This window comes from Semicossyphus pulcher, unplaced genomic scaffold (genome assembly GCF_022749685.1).
Source record: "Semicossyphus pulcher isolate SPU_LCO1_2020_fin unplaced genomic scaffold, fSemPul1.0.p SCAF_12, whole genome shotgun sequence".
In the NCBI taxonomy this organism is placed as follows: Eukaryota; Metazoa; Chordata; class Actinopteri; order Labriformes; family Labridae; genus Semicossyphus; species Semicossyphus pulcher.
The window spans coordinates 954874-977818 of NW_027211626.1; the positions used below are offsets into that span (position 1 = coordinate 954874).

The 22945-nt window shown below is 45.5% G+C and overlaps 1 protein-coding gene across 4 annotated transcripts in view; it reads left to right on the top strand.

Annotated features, from left to right (window-relative positions):
• Positions 1-22660, top strand: part of lyst (lysosomal trafficking regulator) — an 80052-nt gene extending 57392 nt beyond the window's left edge. For 3 of the 4 annotated variants that reach the window (XM_069659331.1, XM_069659332.1, XM_069659333.1), the window contains exons 25-53: positions 277-446; positions 1232-1462; positions 1609-1775; positions 3315-3467; positions 4224-4415; positions 4878-5089; positions 5175-5384; positions 6470-6646; positions 6782-6858; positions 6960-7148; positions 9080-9225; positions 9668-9764; positions 9955-10016; positions 10249-10304; positions 10391-10543; positions 13200-13444; positions 14601-14667; positions 14764-14920; positions 15445-15585; positions 16899-17116; positions 17303-17533; positions 17656-17845; positions 18171-18307; positions 18449-18547; positions 19191-19330; positions 19437-19534; positions 19628-19784; positions 20223-20294; positions 20376-22660. In XM_069659331.1, coding sequence (XP_069515432.1) covers positions 277-446; positions 1232-1462; positions 1609-1775; positions 3315-3467; positions 4224-4415; positions 4878-5089; positions 5175-5384; positions 6470-6646; positions 6782-6858; positions 6960-7148; positions 9080-9225; positions 9668-9764; positions 9955-10016; positions 10249-10304; positions 10391-10543; positions 13200-13444; positions 14601-14667; positions 14764-14920; positions 15445-15585; positions 16899-17116; positions 17303-17533; positions 17656-17845; positions 18171-18307; positions 18449-18547; positions 19191-19330; positions 19437-19534; positions 19628-19784; positions 20223-20294; positions 20376-20514 — 4383 coding nt within the window. In that variant the 3' untranslated portion in view covers positions 20515-22660. Of the gene's footprint in view, positions 1-276; positions 447-1231; positions 1463-1608; positions 1776-3314; positions 3468-4223; positions 4416-4877; positions 5090-5174; positions 5385-6469; positions 6647-6781; positions 6859-6959; positions 7149-9079; positions 9226-9667; positions 9765-9954; positions 10017-10248; positions 10305-10390; positions 10544-13199; positions 13445-14600; positions 14668-14763; positions 14921-15444; positions 15586-16432; positions 16506-16898; positions 17117-17302; positions 17534-17655; positions 17846-18170; positions 18308-18448; positions 18548-19190; positions 19331-19436; positions 19535-19627; positions 19785-20222; positions 20295-20375 lie in introns of those variants that run through there. The other variant, XM_069659334.1, reaches the window with a different exon arrangement.
• Positions 22661-22945: the final 285 nt, after the last annotated feature.

Here is a 22945-nt window from a genome sequence, read left to right on the forward strand (position 1 = left end):
GAACTTTTGCTGACTATCATCCTCAAAAGTCACATTTCTGTTTCCCCCCTCGTCGGCTGGCTCAGCTACATATTTATACATGTTAAAGTTGCATCAGTCTTCTCATCTCTAACTCTCTGCATGAATGCATATCAGCCCTCAAAAGCCTTAGTTTAATCCCCTTTGCCTCAAGCTAATGAGTAGAAACTGCACTCTTAGATCAGTGGCAGCTTGTTAGCGAAGTTTCACAGGATACTGTCGGAGCTAAGACTGCACCTCTCTGCTCCTCTCTGCTAGCTGCTGGATGCATATTTCAGCAGAGCCCTCAAAGAGCAGAAGGAGAAGTTCCTGAAGAACCACGGCTTCTCTCTGCTCGCCAACCAGCTGTACATCCACCAGGGCAGCCAGGGGCTCCTCGAGTGCTTCCTGGAGATGCTGTTCGGGCGGCCGGTGGGCCTGGAGGAAGAGTGAGTCCTGAGACACACTTTACACGCCATAGATTTAACCAGAGGCTGTGTGTATTTTTCAATGCATACATTAGTGTACTGCATGAATAAATGTGTTTGATGCTAACATATTTATACACTGCAAATAGTCTGAACAAGAAAACGTCACAAGGCAGAATCGGCAACACAAGATGAACGGCTGAAATGAAATTTAAGATATGGAAGATTTGACTGGTAGGATAAGAGCTCTAGAGGAGCGATGTCAAGAGAAGTAGACAATGTTTACATGTCAGCGACAAGACAGGAGGACGACCTGCTGAATATGACGAGGAATAGAAACAACATAACAGAATAGTATATATAATAATAATATATAATAGTATAATAATATAAAAGACATCCAGATCTCTTCTTGTTTTAATTTTGTTTGTTTGTTGTTTTTTGTTTTCTCTCATCTGTGTTTCGTGATGGAAAAGCAATACGAATAAAGTATTGAAAAAAAGCTTGATAAAATGAGGTCATCAGGGTTTTTCTACAAGTTTAAATATCTTTTGTCAAATGAAGTCGCAGATATCTTCACACCAGCCTTGTTTAGTCCGATTGAACCGAACCCTGGAGCGTTAGTCTCCTCGGTGCGGTTCGTTTAGGTGGTGTGAACGCCGGAATCAAACTCTGGTGCGGACCAAACAGCCAAAATCCCAACACTCAACGTAAACGCAAAATCTGGTCAGAAGAAACATCTTGGCAGAATCTTAATCTAAACTAGATTTCCTTGTTTGTTCATGTTGCATCACTTCTGCTTTCAGCCTGGACCTGGAGGAAATGGAAAATATCTCGCCCTTCAGAAAGCGCTGTGTCATCCCGGTGTTAGGTCTGATTGAGAACTCCCTGTATGAGAACTCTCTGGTGCACAACATCCTGTGCATGCTGCTGCAGCTCCTCAACGCCTGCCCCAAGCTGGCAGACATCCTGCTCGACCACGGCCTGCTCTACGTGCTCTTCAACACCCTCTCCACGCTCAACGGCATGGAGAACGGGTACGGCTGCCAGAACAGAGGATGATTCATGTCTCGAACCTTGAATTAAATCATTAATCCTCTCACAGTTCATTGATCCGGCACGTACAAAAGTTAAACTCACTTCCTGGGCTTCATGTTTTCTTTCTCTCCTCCTCCCTCTGCAGAATTCCCCTGAACGACTACAAGCTCGTGGTGTGTGACATCCAGCAGCTGTTAGTCGCCGTGACCATCCACTCCTGCAGCTCTTCAGGGTCCCAGTACTTCCGCATCATCGAGGACCTCATTACCTTACTGGGTTTCATGCAGACCAGCAAGATGCGCCGCACGCAGGGTGAAAAATGGATCTATAAAAATTCAATACACATGCAGAAGACATCAGTGTTGTCATCAGCTATGCTCCACAGTTCTGGGTGATATCAAGCTGTCAGGCTCAGCTGCAGAGAGACACTGTGCTGCCACTTCATTATCTCAAACTGCAGACTGAAACTCATTTAAAATTCTAATTTAGAAATATCTCACATCTCCATCTTCTGCTAAACGCTTTTCTTTAATTTTCCCTCAGAAAAATGTCTCCCCCGTCTGCTCCTCATTAACATTTCTGTCTTTGTTGTTTTTTATTATCATCATTCTGTGATCACACAAACATATCAAAGGCAATATGTACGCTGCACCCTTTATATTGATTGTTTTATCAGTTATAATACTTAACTGTAACTGCCCTTATTGGGCAAGAAAATATTTGTGTTCTTACCATAAACCTTTAATGACTCTTTTCAACATGATGAATAAAAGATAAGACAAGATTGAACATTATTAATCCCAAAGGAAATTCTAGTGCCGAAACAAAAAAAAAGCTTAAATCAGAACAGGTTTAAAAACACAGGGAATTTGTCTTGGGTTTTTGGTGCAGAACAACAAACACAGAGGTAGAGATCTAGTAAACAATAATACTCCTGCTGTCAGGGAACTTAAATACAATCAGATAAAAAATAGACAATGAGAATAAAAGTGTAAAAAAATAAGATAATACAAAATATGTACAACAGGTGTCATTAAAGAGCTGTACAGACGTGCAGGGAGGTGCAGGATGATGTGAGTGAAATATCTAACAGTATAAAATTAAAAACAGCGTGCAAACAGACAGTATGTAAATCATTTGCCCCCGCTCTCTGCTCCGTCTCAAGGTCCGATTCACAAAGCAAACTGCACTGATGAAACTCAAGCACAAACACACATTAAGTTTCGCAGCTCCGTGCAGTTCGCTCTTGTTTTGTGTCTGATTGTGGAGAGGAGCTGTCTGCACCTCCACTCTCTGCTGCGTCACGCTGATGGAGCTCAGCTCCACGCACACATCGATGATGAGCAGGGAGAGGAGGGAACATTTATTATTGTGAAGTCCAGACTCGACAGGTGTTTACTAGTTTCACTGTCTGTAACGCAGCTTCAGTTTTTTTAAACGAGCGTGCGACAGCAGCTCGTCCGTATAACAAACCCCGTCCTGCGTAACTACAGACCGTCTGCACACGTGGACAAAATGTGCCTGTGTGCCGGGGTCGAGCCTCCGACAGCCGCGGGCCGATCGGTCTCCCGATTATAATAACAATGACAAATTAGCATTTACAGCCTGTATTTACAGACATCTGAGTTTTGGTTGAATTGTCGTCATGATCTCTGTAAACTCTGAGCGTGACGGCACTTATAATACTGCGCTGCAGTTACCACCAGCTCTCTGCAGTCGGTAATATGTTCACTCTAACTCATTGATTATGCAAGTTCTCTTTCATCACTTAAACGTGCTCACATGATTCCTGCTCTTTGCTTTCTCTCTCTTTTAAGCCTCTAACATGACACTCTTATGTTTTGACCCCAGAGATGGCGGTGGCTTTGCAGTTCCGCGTCCTTCAGTCGGCGATCGAGTTCATAAAGACGACGGCCAATCAGGAGCCTCAGAAGCTGAGCAGCTCTGTTAACGCGCCGAGCTCTCCGCATCACGCCATCTATCAGAAGAGGAAGAGCATCGCCGGTGAGTACCGCAGACTGTTTCAGGGTTTTTTTAAGCTCAAATCCTTTTTTTATCTTCATTGAAAAATATTAAAATATACAAACAAAGACATTTAGAATAGAATAAGTTAAGATAAATACAAAGTTTGGACGTGTAAACACCGAACAGTCCGCCATGTTTGTTTCTCTGCTCCTCTCTCACCTGTGTGTCATTGCTCCTCTCCTCATCCCGATCTGAAGGTTCCATTGCCATGAAAGACTCCATTATCCCCCGCATCCCCCGACAGCACTACTGCTCCTATGGCCAGATCCCCCTGCCCCCTCCCTTCAGCTTCCTGTCCCAGGACTCCCCCCTCCCCTCCCCCTCTGGAGCTCCGTCCTACATGCTCCACTGTGACGCAGGTAGCTGGGGCTGCGGTCCACAGCCGAGAACATCCTCCCTGTCAGGGGGCATGTCTCTCAGTTTTTGCAGTGAACTCACCTTTTCCCTCTCTCTCACCTGGGGGTTAATTTGCCCGGTACCCTCCTGTGTGCTACTGGTGCCTCTTGTGTGTGCATGCTTGAATGTTTAACTAAATCACTGTTAAGCATTTCGCACAGACGGCATCTTGATCAGTGAATCTTTTTTAATCTTCTCTTTGTTCAATGATTAATGAGATATCTGCATAACCTCACTCTGAACTTCAAGGAAAGAAGAAAGTGTGCGTTCACTTACAAACGGCGAACCATCACATCAACAGCTCTTACAACTGATTACAAGCTTGTGTCGTGTTTGTAGGCCGACGCCGGTTCTCCCTGGCCCAGACGGACTCTCTCCTGACGCGGATGCGCTCTGTGGCCAGCGATGAGCTCCACCAGATGATGCAGAGGAGGATGAGCCAGGAAAACCCAATCCGTGCCAGTGAGACGGAGTTCGTGCAGCGGCTGCAGAGGCTCGTGGTTCTCGCTGTCAACAGACTCATTTACCACGGTACAAAACTCTTCTTCTTACAATCTTCTTTATGTTCTCCTTCACCTCAGGCCGGGCTCAGACTGCAGGAGGTTTAAAATCCTGAGGTTAAAATGTACCTGTTGCTAGCTAACATTATCATTATGCAGCTAACGATCAGCAGCTCCATCTCCTCTTAGAAAGAAGTACAGAAAGTACTGACATAAACATCCAGATTTTAAATGTGAAATATGTTTCTTATGAACGGGACAGCTAACATGAGTTCACGAGTCCTTCAGGAGGTTTAGGATTGGGTCTGTAAAGCCCTCACATTGCTAGATATTCTAAGCTTAAACGTCAGTACTAACCAAGACCTAAACCAGATTCCTCACCTGATCATTGGACGGGGCGAGACAGGTAAAAATGAGCCCAGATCCTCCTGTCGTTTGAGTCATCTAACTTGCTGTCTAATCATGTTTCTGTGTGATTGTGTCTCTCATTCAGATGTGAGTCAGGATCTATTCGACCTGCTGAACATCCCCGACTCTCCTGACCAGCAGCTTTTCACACCAGAGCCTGGAGATCAGCCTCAGGACGAGGGCGGCTCCACCTCCGTCCCTCACTCTCCCACTCCCTTCACCCTGCCGCCCGCCAGCAAGAAGAGCTTCCAGAAAGACATCCTCCGACTCATGATGGACGGGATCAAGATCAGCCTGGTATGAAGACAAAGCTTTTTATTAATCTGTGAAGAGGTAAGATGTCCTGTCTTGTGACATCCTGTTGATGGTTGTGACCTCACAGGGCAGCACGGGTCGAGGAGGAGCTCCACACCAGCAGTGGAGAAGGATCCTGTGGTCGTGTCGGGACACTTTTCGGGTGCAAATCGGCCGCCTGCTCGTGCACACGCTCAGCCCTGCGCTTCCCCTGTGTGACAGGAAGGAGGCGCTGGACTTCGTGTTCGATCCGAGACATCTGGATATCCTCAAGGAGAGCCTGAGCCCGGGGCTGGAGGTGAGTTTGAAATACATCAATACGCCGACCGTGAGAAAGGGGGACTTTGCTTTTTACAGGATCATGACCTAAAATAAAAAACTACAACAGCAATTCATCCTTTTGGCATCTGAAAGCGAAGACTGTCGTTTTTTGGAGGCGTTACTTAATATGTTGATGACACCATTACATTAAGTATTTAAAACATGGTGGAAATGCAGGAGGGACAGTGGACGGGTTCGATCTCTCTGTCAGATCGAGGTGGTTAGGGTTAGCCCCGTCCTCTGCAGGCTGTCTGGGCTCAGCCTCAGAGAGAGGGTAAGGAGCTCAGACATCCCGATGGAGCTCAGAGAAGAGCCGCCACTCCTATGCATCGAAAGGAGCCAGTTGAGGTGCATCTGAATAGGATGCCTCCTGGGCGCCTCCCTGTGGAGGTCTAACTGGGAGGAGACCCGGGGTAGACCCAGAGCTCGCTGGAGGGATTATATATCCCACCTGGCCTGGGAACGCCTCGGGATCCCCCAGGAGGAGCTGGAAAACGTTGCTAGGCAGAAGAAAATGGATGGATGGATTAAACTGTTTTGTGTGTTTATTTAGTGAAATATGATTGGTCCAATTTTTCCATTTATGTCACAGTTTTCATACTTTATTAGTTATTAGTTTGTTATTGACTCGCATAACCTTTTAGCTTAGGTTGTGCAGAACGGATGCACTGACTGATTTCTATTGCAGAATTTGAAGGGTATCAGACCCCATACTTCTTTAGTTCTGCTCATTTTTAACTACCTGACGCAGAAATGTGACCTTTTCTTTTAGTTTCAGGAGGTGTGAAGTGTAGTGTACAGAATAGGTACATCTTCACTCCCACAGACAAGTTTCCGCGGAGCTGTCAGGCTGTGACTCTAAAATAACTCTGATAGATGTATTCATGCTCGTCTCCACCCTCCTTTGCATTATCCTGGGAGTCTCCTTTCACTCTGCATCCTCCTCTCGGGTTTTACTGAAGGTCAACGAGCCAAAAAAGACTTGTTTCCTGCCCATCACTGTCTGCGCCTTTATTCAGACTAAATCTAATCTGTGCTGCTCCGTCTCTTTCTTTCACTCAGCACGGGCCCAAGTTGTCGCTTTACCTGTACGAGATGCTGCACGACCACAAGGACGGCCTCACCAAAGACGAGCTGAACGCCGTGGGTGTGTTCATGACGTCGCTCAAGCTTTGTGGCCATCGCTGCATCCCACCCAACGCTCCACACAAACAGGACTTACTGAAGGCCATTAAAGAGGTAAATCCTGCAGAGAAACACCGGAAGGAAGTCCAACTTTGTCTGCTCTAGTGCGCCCATATAAACTCAATTTGTCTTCTGTTAACCGGAAAATAAAGACAGGACACTTTTTTACTTGTGATTTTATTCATTCAGGAAAAATTCAAGTATGAAGCAGAGGAGAAAACGAGCAAGCTGGCATGGGAAAAGAAAATGGCCAACACTCAGAGGAAGTGAGTTTTGATGTGACATTAATCTCCAGCAGGAGAACATATCGGTAATAATCGTGTCTTTGCTCCTCTCTTTTAATCCCTCCTTCTTTATTTCCCTGCAGTCTAATCCAGCGGCTGGACGGAAAGTCCAAGGACATTTCCAAGATTGCAGCTGATATCACTCAGAACGTGTCTCTGCGGCAGGGCATGGAGAGGAAGAAAGTCATCCAGCACATCAGAGGGCTCTATAAGACCGACCTCAGCGCCAGCCGGCACTGGCAGGAGCTGGTGCAGCAGCTCACACACGACCGGTGGGCGTCGATATTTCTCTCTCACTACGACTTAGACCGGCCGCTCCCAAACTTAAAACTGCCTTGAAATATTCTGGGGACCACCAAAACCTCGAGACAACTCTGATCAACAGTTGAGACGAAAATGAAGCGTTTCCTGATTTGTTTTTCTTTAATTAACAGAATCAATCATTGGGGATGAACACAGAGAAATCATAGAGAATATCTGGCATAAAATAAGTACGAAAAATGTGCATTATATGTACAATAGATAAGAGATGAAGATGAAGATTAAATGCTGAGAAGTGGATCTATGGTAATTTGAATATGAATGCCAGATTTAAATATCATTGCCAGAATAAAGTAAAATGCAAAAATAAAGTTAAATTATGCAACATAAGAGTTACGAAGCAAAAGAGTTATTTACAAATTAACAGTATAAGGCAGTTTTTATGTCAACATATTGCACAGTTGAATTATTGCACAATTATCGATCTTATAAATGAACAGCGTTAGCAAGATATGAGAGCAGGGCTGTGAGTCTACAGTCATGCTAGCAACTCTGTCAAGTTGTACTAATGCAAAGATTGTTATCACTGGTGTGCTAACACAGTGGTTTTCAAAGTGGCCCTGGGGGGCCGCCAGGGGGCGCTAGGGGTCTCAGAAAATTGGAGGAAAAAAAAAAAAAGCAAAGAAAATTGTTTTATTTTTATTTATTTTTTTATTTTTTTTAATAACCATTTGTCCTGAACCGTACAACACGTAAACTGCCGTAATCCCGGATTCTCAAATTCAGCTGCAAATTCGGCATGACGACGTCATAACGACGTCATAATCTGTGTAGACCTGGAGGTTGTTATCAAGCTGCTCTGCTCCTCAAGCTTGCATGTAGCTAGCTAGCGCAAAATGGACAGTTTTTTGACAACAGATAGACCGAAGGAGCAGACCAACAGCCCTGCCATGGAGGACTCTGCTGCAAAAAAACCTAAGAACTCAGCAGAACTCTCATGAGGCAGCATACATTAAGTATGGCTTTACAGCAATACAGAAAAATGGCCATGATTGCCCGAAAAGCGTCCTCTGTCTGGAGACCCTCTCAAACGAGTGTTTAAAACCTTTGAAACTTCAGCGTCACTTGATGCAAAAACATCCGGCAGAGGCCGATTAAACAGTGGACTTCTTCAGACGGAAAGAAGAGCATTTGGTCAGGCAATCTGCTGCATTCACACAGCAAGCTACCGTGCCCGAGCGGGCCCTGAAGGCATCATTTTTAGCCTCATACCACATTGCTCGTGCTAAAAAACCTCACACAATTGGAGAGGATTTGATTCTAACAGCTACCGAAGACATTGTCCGAGAATTGCTTGGTGAGGATGCTGCCAAAAAAATCGACGCTGTCCCACTCTCTGTTGTCTGTGGGTTTGGGGGTCCCCGGCCAGAAGCTAATGCTGTTTGGGGCCTTGGCATGGAAAAGTTTGGGAACCCCTGTGCTCACATATTTACAGATGACTGTTTTAGTTCAGCAGATTAACATGCTTAACATGATTTCTAATCAGCACTCAAATTTAAACCTGCTGCTGTTGCTGGATGAGAGATTACCAAAGTTAACTTATTTTATTCAAAAATGTGAAATGTATGTCTCTGAAAATTGAATGGCAACCATTTCAGAAACGTTTCAGGGGACAGACAGGTGTCCATAAAGTCGTGCCGCAGCTCTTGTGATAAATTAAATGCTGATTGCTGCAAATGTTATCTTTATCTTTATCTTGTTGCTTACACTGACAGAAATATTTCAATGAAGAGTTTCTAAATACTGTTAATTTAATGTTTGTTTACGGCCCAAAAAATATGAAGAACTTCAGAAATTTGACTCTTAAACTGAAAATATCTGAACCAGCCAGCATGTTAAATTATAAAGTGACATTATTCTGAGGATGTCTGTTCTGTTTCAGTGCGGTTTGGTACGACCAGACGTCCTACCCCACGTCGTGGCAGCTCGACCCCACCGAGGGGCCGAACCGGGAGCGACGGCGGCTGCAGAGATGCTACCTCACCATTCCCAACAAATACCTGCTGAAAGACAGACGCAAGCCTGAAGGTGAAGAAACCCTCTTACGTGTAGTATGTCTCTTTAAGGCCCTGTTTACACCTGCTGTTATCCTGAGTGATTCAATCACAGGTTGACAGCCTTAAGTACAGGTGTAAACACACCTGAGAGCACACAGCTGTAGAGTAACGTAACAGGCTTTAGAGAAAGTTTTAAATCACGCCGTCATTTCTGTCTTCTTCTTCACCTGCTCCCTCTCTTTCAGTTTGTCCACATGAGCGCTCTCTCTGTGTCTCTCTCTCTGCGTCACAGTTATCAGTTGATGTCTTTTAGAGGCTAATAAAGAGGGTTTTTTTCTACCTGTTTATTTGCATATAGAGCAGGCAGGAGAGATACAATCACAAGTAGCCTCTAGAGATGCTTTAGAGACGCTTGTTAACAGGTGTAAACAGCCTCTCCAGCGTTCCTAATCCTTCCTCCCTGTCTTGTTTAGACACAGTGAAGCCGGCGTTGTCCTTCCTGTTTGAGGATAAGACCCACTCCTCCTTCTCCTCCACTGTCAAAGACAAAGCCACCAGCGAGCCCATCAGGTATCATCTTCTCCCGCTCTGTTTCTCTGCCTGCCTGTAAGCTTTTAGTAAACATCACATCCCCCTCAGGACGCTCCAAGGCTCTGAATTAAGCACATAAATGTCTTATCAGCTCGTGCTGCTTTGAGAAGTGTTTATGCTTTATTCAGGCGGTGTATTTCTTGTATGAGAAACGTCTTTTTGTCCTCAGGTTCACCAGACGGTGCATCAGCGTCGCCCCCTCCAGAGAGACGGCAGGGGAGCTTCTTCTGGGTAAGACACTGTCCATCTCTCACAGCTGCTGCATGCATAATACAGCCGGTCACAAGGCACAGAGAGGAACATGAGAGAATATAACTCTCCCTGCACACACAACTGTTTGTTAGTCATCCACCTGGTAAAGCGAGCTTTATGAACTATACTGCAGCCAGTCAGCAGGGGGCTTCACGTTTGAGGAGCTGTCATGTCTCTTCCTACATCTTACTTTCCCCGCGCTCTCTCACAGGAAAGTCCGGGATGTACTTTGTGGAAGACAACGCCGCCGATGCTCACGACAACCAGGTAAATCCAGAGGACAGTTCAGGGTTGTTCTCTGTGAGTCCACCTGCTGGCTGCTCCACTCCTGACATGTTTATGTGTTCGGACAGAGCCTTCACGGGGAGACCGAGGCGCCTTCTTTCTCCTGGACCTACGAAGAGATCAAGGAGGTGCACAAGCGCTGGTGGCAGCTAAGAGACAACGCGGTGGAGATTTTCCTCACCAACGGCCGGACACTGCTGTTAGCCTTCGACAACACCAAGGTGAGGCAGAAACACCAGGAGCCATGCTGTGAGCTGAAATAAAATGACGGAGCGCCCGAATGGCAGCATACAGTAGATGTTTCGTTTTTACAGAGCTGAATCCATAACCAGACTGCCAAGCTGATTACAAGAGGAGAAATTCAGACCATTCAAATATTAAGATGTAGCCACAAAGGAAGGACTGTGATGAAAATGACGAGATGAAAGACCCCTCTGATGTGAAAGATGTACCAACAGACAAAATCGTGCAGCTTGAAAAATACATCTGCAGTCAGATGTTGAACTTCCTTTTCTGTATTCTGTCCTCACACCAGCCGAGCTCTGTGCGGCTCTGAGCCAGGAATCAGCTCTGATGATCAGTCGTGATAATATAATACAGTACCATCATGCTCTGCAGGAAAGAACCCGTCATTATTTTACACTTCTGCAAAATAATGACAGAATGTTGAATGAGCTGAATTTTAGGAGAGACGGGTTTACAGGCAATATTTCCAATGCAGAACATTTTTTTGTTGCCTTCTTTAAAGGAGTAATTTTGCCCATCAGTCAAAGCTAGTACATTCAACATTCCTACAACACCCAGCATGCATTGCGTCTCTCCTTCTGAAAGGAACGGCCCAGCGAGAGACGCTGGAGTGAAATACTACCGTTTTCACTGCAGGCAACAGCTCAGAGCGGCACAGAATCCAAAGAAAATATACCGGTGGATCGTCTAAAACATCTTAAACTAAAGTGTACATTTGAAACCTGACGACTTTGAACGAGACATGACAAATGTGGAATGTCTGGGAGGTAAACCAGAGAGCAGGCAGCGTTTCAAGGCACCTCACGGAACAAATCATTACATGTAACGGTTTGTGGTTTTTTCAACTAAACACTGAGGCGGGCGTCCTAGATTGAAGAAGTGTAGTTTGGCAAGCTCCCTACGTAAAACGCGTCATCTGGTGGAGGCTTTCCAGGGGTTAGGGTCAGCGTCCTCCACAGGCACAGAGCGAAATTGCATTTTTTATCCTACCATAATGGCACAAGCTCCCCATCACAGCATGATAGGACTGAGGATGAAAACCGGTGAACTGGTCCTTTAAGTTTTGCTTAGCTTACATATAGCAAATTTAAGCATGCTAAAGTTTTGCACTAAGATAACGAACTTAATACCTCCTAAACATCAGCATGTTAGCATTATCATTATAGGCCTAATAGCATGCTGACATTAGCATTTAGCTACATTAGTTTCTGAATGCTGCGAGTACTCAAGCAATTGAAAAGGTTGAGAGCTGCAGGTCCCATCCACAGTCCCTGTACTTTCAGAAAGTACTACCAACCTAACAGGGACCTTCTGGGGGTAAAAGGTTACCTACACTGGACCTAGACCCTGGTCCCTGGGGTAAAAACACTCCGACTACTTCAAAGGTCCCTAGTCCCTGGGGAAAGTAACTGCAGTGGAAACACAGATTTAGATTAAGTATGAAACTGGTGAAATGTCAAAGCCATTCCCCACTGAAACATGAACGTGCACTGCCTCACTGATGGTGCAGGCTGGTGCATGACAGAAGCTGTGTTCCAATCCAGGGGCTGCAGCCTTTGAAGGCCGATGTCCCATTTCGAAGGCTCCTTCAGATGCGGCCGACAAATGCGTCCTCCGTTTCCCGGGCCGTGAAGGATCCATCGGGTGCATCCTTCGCGGCCCACCGTATATGTAGAAGTTTTTGGTTCAACTCAATTGAATAGCTAGGGTTACATGTGTTTAAGAAAACGAAAGGGCCCTTGAAACAAATTATCTTTAAAATAATTGGTTCACTTGCGTGACGTTAATTATGCTGGGTGGTTAGCCCGCTACCTACCTGTTGCTAGGCAACAGGAGCGGCGTTTGGTGACGCAAGCGTAGACCAGACCATCTCATTTCAGTTCGGCTTTAACGTCTATGCAGGCTACGAATGGAGCATCCTCCGTGGACCGCCTCCTTCGAAGGTTGCAGCCCGTGGATGGGGACACAGCTGGAGCGTTTGGGAGAGGAACGCAGCATCGCTTTTATAACTCGCTGTATCAAACTACTTTTTCTGCTATTCTTTTGAGACTAGCATCCAAGTTGTCGATTGTGGAAGACGCCGCTCATGTGCGATCAGTGAGCTGACTTTGCGTAGCTAGACAGTGAGGTAGGTCGCCCAATCTTTTGATTCGGTACAAAGTAAATTATTGGATGGATTTATTACCGTTCTGCAAAAGCCACAGAAACCCATTTGTTTTGTTTTGCTGTCCTATGCTACTGATGCAAAGTCTCCCATGGGAAATAAAGGTTTCATTCTCTCATTCGTTGCATGAACATTGACAGGATGTGAGTTAATTGTAATCTGTTTAATTTCAGTTGTCCCTTCATAGGCTCTCAAACATAGTGACTCCCAGAGCTTTCAGCTTGATTTTTAGGAATGAATCTAAACTTTAAGACTTTAATTTATTTATTAATTTTATGTGAATCTAATTTCCTTCGAAGCACCGAGCTCTTTTTTTTCATTCGTTGAGGAAACTAATGGACAACAGATTTCATCCTTTAACTTATCATTCAGATTACGTTTGCAGGATATTTTTGTGTACCTGTTTCTGTCCTGAAACTAAAGACATAAAAACCCTCTGTTCATCGTTTTGTGTTTTCTCATCTCAGTTCCGTGACGACGTCTACCACAACATCCTGACCTCCGACCTGCCCAACCTGCTGGAGCACGGGAACATCACGGCGCTCACTCAGCTGTGGGGCTCGGGTCAGATCTCTAACTTCGAGTACCTCACACATCTCAACAAGCACGCAGGCCGCTCCTTCAACGACCTCATGCAGTACCCGGTGTTCCCCTTCATCCTGAGAGATTACACCAGTGAGACGCTTGACCTGCAGGAGCCCAGCATCTACAGGTCAGAGCTGGATGTGTTTGGATGGGTATCTAAGGGGTGAAGATATGGTGTATTCAAGATGAAAGGACATTTAACAAAATATTTTATTATATAACGTCTTAAAGAGGAATTGTTTTGGTCTATAAATAAAGAATACTGCTCCTTAATATTCTAAACAAGTGACAAGAAACATCACTACATTTTTAAATGCCGTATTCTGATACTGAAGGAAGCCAAGAAACCACCTGGTTTATTATTTAGACTTTACAATGTAGTTTATTAATATGCACTTAAGTTATCTATCGAACATTTTTAAGACAATTAAAAACCGTTAAAAGACTGAATAAAGCTGTTTCATGTCAAATATCTGTGTCTCTCCGATGCTCTTACATGGAAACAGCGTGTCCAGGGGCCGCTAGCATTAGCTCATCTTGTTAACTTTAGCTTTTTAAGGGGAGCCGGGTTAACTGCAGAAGTCTCCTGCTCCCCAAAACAAACAGATTATGTGATTTAACTTGTTAGAAAACATTAAAATAGTTTCATGTTGAACAAACACAGGACAACAAGTGGGCCTGCTGCTAACGGTAGCTTAGCTTGTCTTTTTAGGATTCCTTCAGTGTTCATCGTTCACGAGGTTTAAAATGGGAGAGGCCCTCTCCTCTTCAAATCACTTAGATCTGATATTTAAAAACACTAAATAAAGCAGGTTAATCAGTGTCTCCACAATGCTCAGTGGACACAGGAAGTCCGCTTAGGGGACTGTAAATTGACTTCCTGTTGCCGTTTTTCTGCCACTCAGGTCCACTGTTTCTGTTGACCTGCAGCTCAAACAATGCTTTAAAGAGGGAGGTGTACTCGGCGTATACCTCACAGAAAACAGCAGAGTAACTGGTTGTTGTTGCAATTTATTCTGAGTGATAGGCTGTTAAATCCAAAGTCATCGTTATCAAGCTAAATGTTATCCTGTTCCCTGATCGAGGACTGATTATTGCCGAGTCATATTTTGGTTTATTTTTAATTCTATCTTTGGATAAACTGTTTGAGAGTTAAGTTTCTCTCTGAAGTCCAGATTCATGACGACGGAGTCGTTTGCTGAAGGAGAATAATTTTCATTTAGTTTGAACCTCACTGTTTGTAACTGCTTCGCCTACATTTTGTTCATGTTGTTGTCGTGCAGGAATCTGAACAAGCCCATCGCAGTGCAGTCAAAAGAGAAAGAGGATCGCTACGTGGATAACTACAGGGTGAGGCTTGTTGTGCTTCTTGTCATGTGTTTCTTGAGTATATCAGATGTTTGGGAAGAAAACACATCGACATGTATGTGTGTTTTTGTCGTGCAGTACTTGGAGGAGGAGTACAAGAAGGGCATTCGTGAGGACGACCCCATGCCTCCCGTGCAGCCGTACCACTACGGCTCACACTACTCCAACAGCGGCACCGTGCTGCACTTCCTGGTCCGAATGCCTCCGTTCACCAAGATGTTCCTCGCTTACCAGGGTGAGTCTCACATGACGGTCAGGGAGACAACATTAAAAACTGCTGCTGCTTTGGCTCTTCCAGCTTCAGCAGGTCGTGTAATGTAAAATGACTGACAGTCGAGCTCTGTAACAGCAGATAATTATCAAACATCTCCAAAGAGCTTTTAGCGGCACAGAGTGCCACCTGTCTGCATCACATTAACTTACCCATCGTGTTTCATGCTGAGGCTTTTAGTTGTGAAATGCTGGAACATCCTGATCTCGCTGAGCTGCACGTTGCAGCAGCCGTGTTGCATCACATGTTCAACCATGAAAGTCTGCTTCATCTTTACACCCCTCTCTGATCGACTCCTCGCCCTTCCTCTCCTTTTTCTCTCTTTCTTGTCGATTCTTTTCTCATTCATCCGTCTCCTCTGATCCTCCGAGGCATCTTTTTATGTGATGGTAAATGTATTCAGCGAGCGTGCTGTCTGAGGTCATGAAAGGGGATCTTTTCAATCAGTGAGTCGAATCTGTAATTAGATTGTCTTTGGACTTAATCAGACCAGAGCTTTGATATCCCGGACCGGACGTTTCACTCCATGAACACCACGTGGCGTCTGTCCTCCTACGAGTCCATGACGGACGTGAAGGAGCTCATCCCGGAGTTTTTCTACCTGCCAGAGTTCCTCGTCAACAGAGAAGGTAATTCATTTATCTCTGCACCTTTTAATCTTCTTTCATTCATAGCAGGGCCCAGTCACTCAGAAGTGACCTGATCAGATATTGGCTTTAGATCAAATCTTGAAAAAGCAGTTGTTGGTAAAACATTTTTAATTGATCAAACACACATTTGTGTCATGTCGTCACTCCTGTACATTTATTTATATGTTATACTTCTTTTTCTTCAGTCATGATGCAGATCAATTAGACTTCAGGCTTCTTATTTAGCTTTTATAGAAAGGATAAAATCAGTCCCTCCAGGAAGTTGCAATTTCATGCAAATTCAGTAAATCTTTGCAACTTTGACCAATCAACCTGTTTCCCCTACGGATGTTGACGTGTGCGTCACCAAATATTGATCTTCATAGGTCTGCAATGTCATATAAACATCAGAGAGTATCGTTTACCTTTAACATCTCCAGAGCGGACAGACAGCTGATCCGTTCTAGCGAGGCTCCGGTGCGATCGTCTCTTTCATGAGCTTCCCGACCCTCAGACTATCGATCCTTTAATGAGACTCTAAACAGTGAATCCTTTATAACAAATCCAACATCTTGTGATTATTTATCTATGTTGAAAACTGTTAGCCGTTAGCTTAGCCACTTCCCGGTGCCTTGAACTTCACAGCACTCAGAGGCTCTGTTACAGATGTGAGTCAGTGTTTGTACAGTGAGACAGTAATCACGTCTCTTATCTGTGGTTTTTTCTAAAAGCGTAGCACTGAAATAACAAGCAGAACAGCTTCAGTGTGATGAATAATGTGTTGATGCTTCTTTGGGCAGATGGATAGCATCATAATATGTGCATATTTCATGGTCATTTCCTTTAGTTTCATTAAATCTTCACACATTTATTTGGCATCTGGATTTGGACATTGACAGGAAGTGATGTCAGAAGACAAACAGCTCGCTCAGCCAATAGCTGCTTTATTGGAGCGTTTGTAGCTCACAGTGGATGTGTGACGTGTTACACACAAAAAAGCCTCAGAACAACTGGCACGGCAACTTTTCCAAATAGCTGCCGCAGTCATTTCAGACCACAAGAAAGAGCTGTGACATCCTGGAGGGACCGATTAATAATCAACCAAATATCTGCAGGTATGAACGATAAACATTTAAATTAAAATATTATCTGTTCCAGCTGAAATTTACATCGCCGTTAGCCTAAACTGGTGATGTGGATTTGGTGATCTTAAGAGTTTGTATCTGGATCATGTGACTGACATCTGCAGGCTGATGCAGGGTTCATTTTCCAAAAGCTTCTCATTAATTAATAAAATAAATTTTGCCTCCCAGGTTTTGATTTCGGAGTTCGTCAAAACGGCGAGCGGGTGAATCACGTGAACTTGCCGCCCTGGGCGCGCAACGACCCCCGCCTGTTCATCCTGATCCACCGGCAGGCGCTGGAGTCGGACCAGGTCTCCCAGACGCTGTGTCAGTGGATCGACCTCGTGTTCGGGCTCAAGCAGAAAGGGAAGGCCGCCGTCCAGGCCATCAATGTCTTCCACCCCGCTGTAAGCAGACACCTATTTATCATGCTTGGAAAATATATCGAATTTTCTTTTATTTCTAAGTTTGAAAAAGGACAATGTGCATTAATGTAACAGCTTGAACTGAACTTTATGTCAGACATTTTGGATGTTTATTTTAAATATTACAGCTGCTGTTTCCTACATAAGTTTTCACATCATGTTCCACAGACGTATTTTGGGATGGACGTTTCTGCCGTTGAAGACCCGGTGCAGCGACGAGCCCTGGAGACGATGATCAAGACGTACGGACAGACGCCCAGGCAGCTCTTCAGCGCCTCTCATGTCAGCAGAGCCGGACCCAAACTAATGATGGAGGGCGAGCTGCCGGCAGCCATGGGCCTCCTGGTTCAGCTGGCCTTCAGAGAAACACGAGAGCAGGCCAAGGAGATAGTCTGCCCGGTAATCGTCTCTGTGCTGTGGCGAATCTGACGCCTGCTGTGCGCTCAGGAAGTCTTGAATTAATAAATCATCCATGAAATGATCCACTGCTCACCTGGTAATTTCCTCTTCCTCCCCCTCAGAGCCCGCTGCCATGGATCAAAGGGCTGAAGTGGGGCGAGTATGTGGGCTCGCCCTCCGCTCCGGACCCGGTGGTGTGTTTCAGCCAGCCGCACGGGGAGAGGTTCGGATCCCTGCTGGCTCTGCCGACGAGAGCCATCTGCGGGCTGTCCCGCAAGTTCTGCCTCATGATGATTTACAGCAAAGAGCAGGGTAGGAAGACGACCAGCCGTGTCAATTTAAATATATTTCTATAGCACATTTTACAGGGAGCTGGCAGAAGAAGGAGAGTGCAGGGCAGTAACTCACTCTTTTGGCTATGAGTGAAAAGAGAGGGCCAAACAGGACCTCTGCAGGGTTAAGTTCATTTAGTTTCAGGAAGTTTAGAGACATCCAGAGAGAGACTGAGGGCATCTTAGCGGGAGATAAAGCCGGTTATCATCTGCAAAACAAAGGCAGCTTCAACCCAGTCACTGGTCAGCCTGGAGGTACGAACTGTCCTCTGAACTCCATGAACAACATGCTCTCCGCTCTGCAGGTGTCCGCAGCATGCACAGCACTGACATCCAGTGGTCGGCCATCTTGAGCTGGGGATACGCGGACAACATCCTGAGGCTGAAGAGCAAGCAGAGCGAGCCGCCGATCAACTTCATCCAGTGCTCACAGCTCCACCAGGTAAACAGGCGCGAGAGTCAGAGCACCTGATAGTGAAGGAATCCCTCGTCTTCTTTCAGTGTTACATAACTACACTCAGATGATCGACCAATCAGCTGATCTCGTTTCCTCCGTCCAATCACCTCTCTCTCTCTCCTCCAGGTGACCAGCTGCGCCTGGGTGCCCGATGGCTGCCAGCTATTTACAGGCAGCAAGTGTGGAGTCATCACCGCCTACAGCAACCGCTTCACCACCACCACGGTGGGTTTCCATGGCTACATCCCCCCTCTAACCTACCGCCTCCACATCAACAACCACCCACCCACCTCTCATTACCCCCCCTCGTCCCTCCCCCTCCCCCCTCTGTAGACGGCCTCACACGCTCAGCTTCATTAGTCACATCACAGTCGCCCTTGAAACACATTTACAGCGAGTCTACGAGTTCTACGGATTACAGGTCTGTGAGTTCAGTCATCAGAGAGGCTGTGAGGCTCCGTCAGTAACCCCACAAACAGGCTCCTGCATCTCCTGCTTTCTCTCCCTGAAAGGTTCAGACTTTATTTTTATTTATCCTGGTGATTAACAGAGTTTAGAAAACAAGATACTTTCTTCAGGGACGAGGTACTCAGCGTGTTTCCACCGCAGGGACCGGGCTCTGAATAAAGGGGTAGTACTTTCTGACAGAACAGGGACTTTGGGGGCGGTCTTCTTACTGTAGAAAAATGAAGTCAAAATCCCCCCCGGAGCGGGCGCTGCCATCTTGTTCATTTGTATCCAGAGTGTGTGCAAGAGAGATCGGAGGTTCTGGGTACTTCTGGAAATGTTTTCTCACAAGCATCTTTTCTCATCAGCATTTTTCTTTTGTCTTGACATGTGTCTGTGTTTGTAAAATGTTCTTCCACAGCCGTCAGAGATGGAGGTGGAATCTCAGGTTCACCTGTACGGACACACGGGAGAGGTCACCAGCCTGTTCGTGTGCAAACCGTACAGCATCCTCATCAGCGTCAGCACAGACGGCACCTGCATCCTCTGGGACCTGAACAGGTCAGTGTGTGAGATACGAAGAAGAGGAAACTGTGTTGGTATCTTCTGTTCATCTTTGTGCGGGGACATAAAGTGCATCATGTCGAGTCTGTGTTCTATGTTTCAGGCTCTGTTACGTACAAAGCCTCACAGGACACAAAAGCCCGGTGACAGCTGTTTCCGCCAGCGAGACCACCGGTGACATTGCGACGGTCTGTGACTCAGGTAAAGACCGCTTTGCTCTGAATCATATCACAGATGCAGACTGACACAACGTGTTTCTGGCCCCTGATGTGACGCACGATTCTTTGTTTCTAGTTGGAGGAGGCAGCGACCTGCGGCTGTGGACGGTGAACGGTGACCTCATCGGACACGTCCACTGCAGAGAGATCATCTGCTCCGTGGCGTTCTCCAACCAGCCCGAGGGAGTTTCTGTCAACGTCATCGCCGGAGGGCTGGAGAACGGCGTCGTCAGGTGAGCAGAAACTCTCGTTTAAAATCCACAACAGCCTTCTAACTTTGTCATTTAGGGTTTAAAGAACAGAATTTTAAAACTTCTGAAGTACGAAACATTTCAATCCAAATTCAGAATCTTGTCCTGTACTTTTCTAAAATACTCTCCGATATTTGGTTTAAATTTGTATAAAATATGCCACAATAAACTCTGCAGAGCCGTCATAAGAACAGTCACGCGGTGTCTGTTCGGCTGATTATTGACGGTCAGGTGGTTTGAGCGTCGACTGTCTGCTGCAGGATTTGAGCGTCGCTGCACGGTGTTGAGTCCTGCAATGATACAACACAAGCTAACACAGCAGAGCTATCATTTAGCATTACATTCTTAGCTTTATATGAAGGCTTTAATGCGCTTCTTTCTTACACGGAGTTATTCACGCTGATGTCTGAAACTCTTCAGGTTGTGGAGCACCTGGGATTTAAAACCTGTGAGAGAGATCACCTTCTCCAAGTCAAGCAAACCCATCATCAGGTATCTCATCAGACAGCCATGCTTGTTTTGCCTTTGTAGTTCTGTTATGAATACTAATACGTGTCCTCTCCTGCGTCTCAGTCTGACGTACTCCTGTGACGGTCACCACCTCTACACGGCGAACAGCGAGGGCACGGTGATGGCGTGGTGCCGACGCGACCAGCAGCGCATGAAGCTGCCCATGTTCTACTCGTTTCTGAGCAGCTACGCTGCAGGCTGAATGTTTACTGACTGTTTTTAGAGGAGCTCGTCCTCTCCCTCCTCCTCCTCCTCCTCCTCCTCTTCCTTCTTCCCCCTCCTCCTTCTCTCTGCACTGACAGGGAGGAGGACGTGTCAGCATGGCCTCGACCTCCCTGAACCCCCCCAGACTTTTAACTGAAGCCATCCCCGGCTGAGCAAGCTCGACCACAAACACTCCCAGCATCCAGACAGATGAAGATAGTATTATATGTATATAAATCTATATTTATAAACATACTGCAGAGGAATGTCGAGTGGAGTGGATGAATATTTGGCTGCGGCTGCAACAGACACTTTATATAAAAGCATTTCCAGAGTGTGTTTGGTTTGTGAAGTCTTTATGATTTAGTTTCCTGCTGTTGATTTTTTGTTGTGCAAAGATCCTGATGTTTCCCGGTAAGCTGCTATCGTCTGGCTGAAGCCCGGACCCAAAGTGTGAAGCCCCCCGTCTCTCATGTCTCCCGAGCTCGGAGTCTCCCGCAGCGAGCCGTCTGCACAGATCTCTCTGCTGCAGGAGCTCCGCGATGGTCCCGCTGACGCTGCTGTCGCTGTGAGGCAGGGAGCCCCTCCTCGCGTCTGCCACGGGGAGACGCCGCACTCTGTGGGAGTGAGACGCCGCTCTGCTGGGCTGTCTGCTCCGCTCACGTCTGAACACTCGAGTCTCAGCTCGGCATCGGTTTGTGTCTGAGCTCAGCGGAGGGACGGGGGACGGTGGGATGAAGTGTTCGTTGTGTTGCCTGTTCTTCTGTCCTTCTTTTGCATGATGCAACCTTGACTGCGTGTGTGTGGATGTGACATTTACCGTCATGATACTTTATCACGACCTGCCTTGGTTAAACCTTTTCCTTTGCATTAAGAAATGTTGAAGTTCATTTATTTATTAGAAACACCGCAGAGGCTGATCCGTCTGTCTTTCCTTCTCTTGAAACTTTCTGCCTCTCAAAAGCACTAAAAACTTTCTACTACTGAATAAAAACTACCCACAAAAGTTAAAGGAACACTAATTACCAAATTAAAACAGTGCATGGTTGTGTTTTTCGTAGTGTTAGACAGGAGACATCCAGCAGAATCATTACACCAAAAAAAACGTCAATGTTTGACCAGGTTTTCCATCCTGAAAAATGTGTTCCTTTAGTTTTTCTGAGTCTATTTTGCTTTTATTTTGAGGGTTAACAAACAGCATTAGATGCTTAAATCTGGAGGAAGAGCAGAGAGGAATCACTTGAATGCATCCAGCTGATTTGCAGCATGCTTAGCACCTGTGCAGAATTACTAAAAGGTTGTAGTAGGTGTGAAGGTGTGTGGAGATTTAAGCAGTTATCTCATATTTGTATCTAACACTACACTGATCCGTCTGTGAAACAAACAAACATCCGATTACGTCCTTAAAGCTCCCATGGATCCATGCAGCTGTTCTTTACATTCCCACTGAACTTGCAGCACTTTGTCTGTTATGTGTGAAACTGTAGTGAAAGAGCTTTTTATCAGCTGTTTCAGTCTTAACATGAACTGAGCTCTGCTTTTTATTCCACTTATAAACCTAATCCAGAGAGCAATATCCGGCATGCAATAGGTCGTGGAGGCGTTTGACTGCAGCGAGCCGTCAGCGACGTTAAACGATGTCTTACATTTCACACTTGTTTACGATAAAGGGAATATAACTTCTTACGTGTTGAGTTCATTCCTTTTGTGTTGTTATCCTGGTTTATTTCTTCCTTCTCAGCCCACCTGGACCCTTGTTGTGCTGTGCAGCATCACACCTGTGCAGGGCATGATGTTACGGTCTTTGTTTACTGCAGCCTTTCCTTTCTCTTGATTGTCTGAAGATTTTTTTCCCTTTTTTGTGAGAAAATGGCAGAAATGAAGAAGTGCTGAAGTGTGACCCAGAAGGAAGCGTTATTATTCTGTTGATAAATGAAGCTATGCATAATTTAAGATGACTGTCTTACTTTGCTTAAACTGTGGTGTCATTGACCTCCGGCCTGCTTTGGCTTCATGGACTGAGCTTCTGAAAGGTCATGTTTATGTTTTTGTTGTATATATGTTTGAGTGTGTATGTATGGACAAACCAAGTGATGAGTATATTATAAATATATAAATATATATAAATATTTGAAGACATATTACTACATGTTGTCGTTTGTGTCCATTTGTTGTCAGAGAAAGGTGCGTTCAGGGGCGTCAAAAGGAAAAAGGAAAGCTGAACATATCCAGTGTAGTCTGCAGAGGATTGAAAAGTATATGATTTAAATGAGTGGGGTCATATTTTTTAATGTGGAAATTCCCCCAAAGAGCGGCGTCGTTACGGATGAGGCCCATCAGTTAGTGTGGGGGGGGGACCCGGTGATGTCAACGCTGATGTAAAAATAAAATGGGGAAGCCTGCAGATCTCAGGTGCATCTGCAGCAATA